This window comes from Platichthys flesus, chromosome 11 (genome assembly GCF_949316205.1).
Source record: "Platichthys flesus chromosome 11, fPlaFle2.1, whole genome shotgun sequence".
Lineage (NCBI taxonomy): Eukaryota > Metazoa > Chordata > Actinopteri > Pleuronectiformes > Pleuronectidae > Platichthys > Platichthys flesus.
Window position 1 is genome coordinate 13,311,457 of NC_084955.1, and position 7,369 is coordinate 13,318,825.

Below are 7,369 nucleotides of genomic sequence, written 5' to 3' on the forward strand. Positions count from 1 at the left end.
AGAGGTCAAAGGAGGTCCATAAGATTTCTCCACACTGAGAGGTCAGGTCGTAGACTACAGTAGAATGTTGTGTAACGCGTAATGGCTTCTGCCAATCACTCCACAAAGGCAGACTCTGACATCAGAGGCTCTGGGTGAGGCGCTCGGCTTTGAGGGTTTTCTCTAAACAAGGTTGGCAAATATACAGCATGACTGGATTGTAACATTTTGAAATCCATTTCCATTGGAAGGACTTCCCCATCACATGTGATTCTGATTTGTTTTAGAGGATGTTTTCTTTTTCGTTTTAGTAACCAAACATTCTCTGTCCCACTGCAACGTGACACAAAGTGGGACAGAACTACAAAGTTCAATGCAAAGTCAAATTAATGTATTGCAATTTTACATGAGACAGTGTGTGTGTGGTGCCTCCCTGTGGTCACTAGAAGGACTGACAGTTTAATTTGGTTGTGTGCTTCCAACAGGCGAGAGGAACAAGGACTATTTTCCTGTATTTATCTAAATGTCCGTTTGACCATACATCTTATTTTTTACTTATCAGCTCTGTCTTGGCGTCACTGAGTCCATGAGCCAACACTCTTCAGCCAGGTCTGTCTCAGTCACTACGCAGCCCTGGCACTTATACTCAATCTCACCTCCTCTTTCATTCACTTTTCCTCACACCTCTACTTCCTGTCCAGACTGAAGGTTTTGATGTTAAAGACCGGACTCCCCTCTCATTCCCCTTGGCCCCCCAAGGGCAGCTTTGGCTCAGGAGGTAGACGTCCACTAATTTCAAGGTCTGTGGTTCCATCCCTATCTCCGCTCGTCATGCCAAAGTGTCCTTTGGCAAGACACTGAACCCTAAATTGCCCCGGATGGCTTTTCTGTCAGAGTGTGAATGTGAATTTTGTGAATTTTTCAAACAGAAAATAGAAATGTTATAAATACAGTCCATTTCCATTCAAAATCCCTTCCAATACGGTTTTCCATTGCTTTCTACACCGTTTACAAAATGTACAGCATGTACAGTAGGAACGTGGACCACATTTTCATTTAAGATATCTAAACCCAAAACCTTTACCTGAATCATATTTCTTTGACGTTTTTATGACACAGTTAGATGTTTTAAATCATAAGTCGAAGAAAACATGTAGCAAGATAAAGAGCTTAAGCCAAATGTGTTCAGTAAGTGTTATCATTGAAATGTGCTAAGTTTCGGGGTTGTGATATATTTTTTTGTTTTATATTTGTGGCTTATTCTTCCTCATAACTTTACTCATGATGTTTTAAAACAGATAACGTTTAGCATTTGTGTCAACCAGCATAAAAGGTATCTCCAATTGAATGGGGAGAGCGTGGCCTAGGGGATAGAGCGGGTGTTCTGCAACAAGAAGGTTGCCGGCTCGAATCCCACTCTTTCCCATCTGCATGCCTAAGTGTCCTTGGCAAGATACTGAACCCCTAAAATGGCCCCTCATAAATGCTGAGTGTTCTAAAAATGTAAGTCACTTTGGACAAAAGCGTCAGCTAAATGACATGTAATGTAATGTAGTGTAGAGGCAGTTGCTCTTTCCACCACTGTCTGTCAGACTGAAGGTCACAAAGGAGAAAATACAGCACAGAATAGAAGAACCACTGTTAAAGGTGCTCATTCTGCCCTCTAGTGGTGGAAGAAGTCACACACAGGTTTTCTATAAGCCATGACGAAGGACTACATCGGAACCAGAGGCCTGGTGAAATCATTTTATTTCAGAATCAGCTTTATTGTCCATGTATGCCTACACATACAAGGTATTAGCCAAATAACAGGATAACAGAGCTGAACAAGATTAATTTACCTATGTACAAGTATGAAATATATATTTATATATGAAATCATTCACAACATTCACAACATTCACAACATTTCATTACTTTCAAACTCCCAGGATCTTGATTCTTCTCGTCCATCAGTTTTTTTGGATAGTACTGACAAATGCAGAACCCTGGAACAGCCAAAGAAAAGGAGATATGACACTAATATATAAACTTAATATATGAAAATACAACATAACTCAATTTAATCTACATATAAATTGCTGCCTCATCATCACAAGGCCAACATACGAAAACAAGGAACATCTCACACTCATCCCTACAGTCAATTTAGAGTGTCCATTAAACCCAATCCGAAATGAGGTACCCAGCGAAAACCCAGACAGACATGAGAAGAACATGCAAATGCCACACAGAAAGTCCTATATACACATAAACACCCTGCATCTGCCATCTTGCATTCAAACTTTCCATGCAGTTCATGTTTTACCCGAGGGAGAGGAACAGCAGCAGCAGCAGAGCAGTTAAACAGGCCATGTGGAGCGGTGACAAAGAGAGGAGGAGGTGGTGGGGAGGAAGAACGTCAGTCGCAGGGAGTAACCGGCCTCCTGGGAGAAGAGACAGGTCGAATATCTCCTGCAGCTCTGTATGGCCTGACACAACCTGGGGGGTCACTAGAGAGAGAGCGAGAGAGAGGGAGGTATGATGAGTGGAGTGGATGAGGGGATGATTGGAACTCACATTAAGTAAGATGTAAACAGATTCCGGTGAAGGGTTTTGTGGAGGATGCAAAGTAATATAAAAACTGTGTTTACTGTGAAGAAAAAGTTGAATGAAGCCTAACAACGTATTCAAATGAACGTGATAAAAGAGAAAGAAGGGAACCGATAAGACAGAAAGTGAATCCTTCATGCTTACAGTCATGCACAGATAAAACTCTGCATGAAAAGGCACAAATACATATCCACCCATTAATATATCTGCACAGATCAATTTCTCTATGGTTTTACTGTATGTAGCACATGATGAAAACATTTTTTGTCAAGATTTTAACTCTATATTTCTCCTCAGGTTTTTAATTAGCTTAGTTTTTGCTTCTCCTTTGTCTCCATTGTTTTATGATTACTCAAGAATACATCATAGAGAATCCATTCATCTATTCTTGTTGTGTTATCTCCAGAAACATTAGACCAGAACTCAAATAAAATCTGTAGCCCCACAAAAATTATTTCACCAACCAAAAATGCTGGTACCATTTATCATGATCAAAATATATGGATGAGAATTGAATCGTTTCTTCCACACTTTTTTCCATCACTTAAATGATGACAAAAATAACCTTTCATAACACATGTTTACTTGCGATTTCACTTTTGCTGCATCTGACCCCTCTGAGCCGATTTTCATCTGAAGTACGAATGAGTGGTTTTGTGTCTCAGCTTAGACGAAACTCCCAGTGGTAAATATCCATCAGAATTTATTAATTATTTCCCCCCGAAGAGGAGCATCTTGTTACCTGCGATAAAGAAGTACAGTCTCACTATGGAGCGCCGGCCAGAGTAGATCTCACACAGGTAGCTGCCTTGATGATACAAGTTTGTAGACGGGATGGAATAAAGCCTGTCCACCCCTGAAGTCACTTCCTTAAACTGATCCACTTGCTGCGTTCTCACCTGCAGGAAGAAACACCTTAGGTCTACATGCAGGGATCACAGATGGTAGATTTAATATGACTAGAAAACTATGCAGTAAAAGAGTAATAGTTTTAAATTTTACTCGCTAAGAGTGACAAGAGCACTGTCACCATTAAGCAATGCTGGTTATCTTAGCTTTTCTTGTTTCATTTTTTTTAAATATTAGGTTTAAAATTTGTGTTTCTTAGAGGTTCTAAGAAACAAAAACCCTGGACTGTTGTCTTGGAATCATGGCCAGGAGGCCTGTGTTGAAGTCAATTATAGTCTGAATATTATAGTAACAGTAATTTTTGACAACATTGCAAGATGGACGTTTTTTCAACCTCTTCGTTGATTTCTCAGAGAATAATTCAGGGATCTTTCTGATAAAATTGTGTGCGGATCCAAAAAAAAAATTTGATTTAATGGTCCAGTGTGTAAGATTTAGGTGAGAAGAATCTATTGGCAGCATTTGAATATAAAATAATCCTAGTGATGTTTCCAATTTCGTGCTTCATCCAAATTTTAGTTGGATGATTTCATTAACACAGAATGGGTCCTTTATATATAAATACTTAATATTTACATCAGGAGCTGGTCCTCTCTAAGGAGGCCGCCATTTTTTTTAGAGTAGCCCAAACTGGACAAACTAAACACCTTTTGAGTTTTTATGAAAACTGAAGGGGGCGACCACAGGTTCTCTCTCATAGTTTGTAATGAGAGGGGTATTCAGCTGCAACATGTAACGTCACCACTAGATGTCACTAAATTCTACACACTGAACCTTTAAATGTGATTTCATAAGAGGGCTGTCGGGCCTTAGCGGACATATGAGCTCTACTGAGTGCCATTCTAGTTCACCATGTGCATACCTCTTCTGCAAACCTCCAGATTACGTGGATGTCACTTGGTAGGTGAAACGGCACGTCGCACCTCATTCGGCTCCTGCTGTTCTCCATTACATTAATTTCTTTAACTGAAATAAACACAGCCACCCACACAGTAAGAAACACAAACACACTCAAAGTCGCACACACACAGATAACATTCACAGGGGGGCAGCTCTTGCGCTCTGAGTCCTCCTTAATGATAATACTTAAGCCTGGTCTCTGAGGAGTGGAGTAAAAGTGATGATATGCAACACAGTGGCTGTGCTGCACGGGGTTGATACGAACGCCGTCATGTGTGGGAGTCAACTGTCACCTTGCATAAAGAAGCCAAGGACTTAAAGAGTACCTTGGGGGCTCTATGCAAAAGACACATTATAAAGTGTGAAAATAAAACCTTGCCTCAGTCTCTTTTCAAATCCTGACTTTCCGCTAAAAGCATTTCAAGGATCAGAACAGGAGCATTTAAATGATCCAGAGCTAACGCTTATAAAGGTGAAAATATAGTTATGTAAGGATGTGTCAAGTCTGGATTAGCACATCCTCTTTTCCCACTTGAAAATTGCGATGTAACAGTATCTATAATCCAACGTGTTGGACAGATTATTACCAATACTCACTAGGACAGTCGAGAGGGAATTCACAGGAATCATACTGGCAGGTAACACAGTTGTACACTGCACCTTCAATCTGGAAACCTGGAGAAGGCATTAAACTTATATTATAAGGCTGATGCATGGATTAATATACAAGACCTTGTTTGTATTATATCAGAAATTATGACTTTGAAGAGACAAAGAAAAGAGTAAAGGCACTGACCACATGGAGGGAAACATCCAGAGACTGTGAAAGGAATAAAAGTCAGTTAATACATTTTATTGTGATCAGACGACTGATGCAAACATCTGTTCAGCCTGACTGCTCCTCAGTAGTTTTCACAGTTCTTGAAAGGCTGTAACTACTTTATTACAGCGCGAGTACAGGTATCAGATGGAGCTGCAATGAGCCTAATCCAGGCTTCCCTATAGATGAAAAGATGGAGGAAATGGGAAGAGACCATGTCTCACCTCTAGGCAGTTTGGAGGCAGCTGCGATGAAATTGTCTGCTGCTGCCTGCAACCTTTCCTCATACACTGTGTCTGATAGATGGAAAGGAGGAGGAGGAGGAGGAGAAGGAGGAGGAGGAGGAAGAAGAAAGAAATATCTGGCTCAATACATCCTGGTGAAATGTATGCTTCAGGGCATCATTTTGAAATCTCTCATTTCTACCTTCCCTCCATTTCTGACCTCACTTAACAATTCTGACGCTTTACAGACTCATTTACTTGCAGTTATGTGTGGATCAGAGCAGCAGGTTAGTTACCGTCGTTCAGCTTGAAGTCGAATTCCTCAACCATGGGCAGAATCTCTGCTTCCAAAAGTTCCTTCAGCCGTTTGTCATAACCTCTACCTGGAAGAGGGACACACATCACACACACTATCAACCAACGGCCATCACTAATTGTCTGGAGCCGCATGGTTTGCTCATCTTATTGTAAGAAAATTGGCCTCACCGACTCTGCCAGCCTCTATCACCCTCTCATTGTTGTCGAATATACGGCCCAGCTTCCTGAAGCAGGTGTCAACGTTTCTAATGTTGTACTCTGTCAGAATATGACCCCAGCACAGACGAAGACTCTCCTGCGTATCAATGAAGCACTGATAGCAGCTCAGAGAGGTGCCGAACAGCAAGCTAACACACACAAGCTGCAGAGTAAAGGGGCACATTTTCTAATGCAAGTATCCAACTAAACAAAGGTGTGTTTGTGTAAACAGAATATAGTTAACCCTTTGATACACAAACTATGCAAACCCCTTCTAACGCAGATCTTGGGTCAAACATGAACCGTATTGATTTCCTGTGGTATTTCATGCATGGTTGGGTGCTCTTTTATAGCTTATTCTTCCTTCTTCATTTTGGATCAAGGCTCCTCTGATGACTTTGAAGACTCATCTTCTATATTGTCAAAGGAGCCTTCACCATTTAGGAGAGCTGGATTCCAAGACACATCCACAACTCAAGCTTGATCCTTTAGAACAAATCATAGGTCCTCAGCATCAGAAATTTCAGACTCAGAATCAAGACCAAGTTTGCCTCCTCATCTTCCTCTTTCGGTTCTTCACACAGGATCCTTATGACCAACCTTAAGTCTGAACTGAATGCAACCAGCCATACATATACTCTTTATCAAATGCATATCAATCAGTCTATTAAGTATATACTGTTATATTTGGAGTTTTATTTTGTTGATCTAGCTATGGTTAGCTAGTCAGAAGAGAAGCTAGCTGGCTAACAGCTAGGTAACATTGTATATAATTCTTTCTCACTGGTAATGGATTGTAAAATAAGACTTAAATGCATCAGATGTGCAAAAGCAGCTCTTTGAAATGTATGGCAGGTAATTTTGACCCATGTGTGTAAAAGTGATTTAGAAATACAAAATATACATATGTTTATAAAGTAAGACAGGAAAAAGGAAAATAACGATTTGTGGTAATCCATAGCAAGGTATTTAATGTATACTTACAATATTAAATAATAAAATACATCTATTTCAAAATTACAGCAAAGACACACAGGAAATGAATACGGATGTACATAGATTTTTATTCAAAAAGTATCAGAGGAAAAATTCAAATAAGGATTTGTGGTAGTGAAATACAAGTTAATTGGGGAAAACCTGAAATACTGAATGATGAAGAACAGAAAAAAACGGAGCTGGGTCACTTTTGACCCATGTTGTGTATCAAAGGGTTGAATCCTGGTCTCATTGTGACAGAAGTTCGAATGATTTGTGTTCCAGAATATTACAAAATAAAGCCTTGAATCTGAATTCTGTGTCACATGATATTTTTTTCAACATGCTTGGGTTTGAGGGGCGAGCATCAGGCTCCCCTCTACACTTCCCTCCATTCTATTGTCTCTACTCCCCATTTCCTGCTGCCTTAATGCACCAGTTTTACTGCAGAGCA

General features: G+C 40.2%; 1 protein-coding gene across 1 annotated transcript; it reads right to left on the reverse strand.

The window, feature by feature from the left end:
* Positions 1-1,806: 1,806 nt before the first annotated feature.
* On the reverse strand, positions 1,807-6,124 carry spaca6 (sperm acrosome associated 6). Its single transcript, XM_062398963.1, has 9 exons — positions 5,911-6,124; positions 5,721-5,807; positions 5,425-5,496; positions 5,177-5,200; positions 4,978-5,055; positions 4,343-4,446; positions 3,314-3,470; positions 2,288-2,471; positions 1,807-1,967 (listed from the first exon to the last, which is right to left on the reverse strand). The coding sequence occupies exons 1-9, from the start codon at positions 6,122-6,124 to the stop codon at positions 1,880-1,882; spliced, it is 1,008 nt and encodes a 335-aa protein (XP_062254947.1). The 3' UTR covers positions 1,807-1,879.
* Between the last annotated feature and the right edge of the window lie 1,245 nt (positions 6,125-7,369).

Bases quoted from the DNA above. Each gene is read 5' to 3' on its own strand.
- spaca6 (XM_062398963.1), bottom strand. From the start codon at position 6,124: ATGTGCCCCTTTACTCTGCAGCTTGTGTGTGTTAGCTTGCTGTTCGGC. The intron at 5,056-5,176 runs GTCAGTGCCTTT...TGCCTTCTCCAG, and splicing joins TGGATGTTTCCCTCCATGTG to GTTTCCAGATTGAAGGTGCA. The intron at 1,968-2,287 runs GTAAAACATGAA...TGGCTGTTCCAG, and splicing joins CTGCTGTTCCTCTCCCTCGG to GGTTCTGCATTTGTCAGTAC.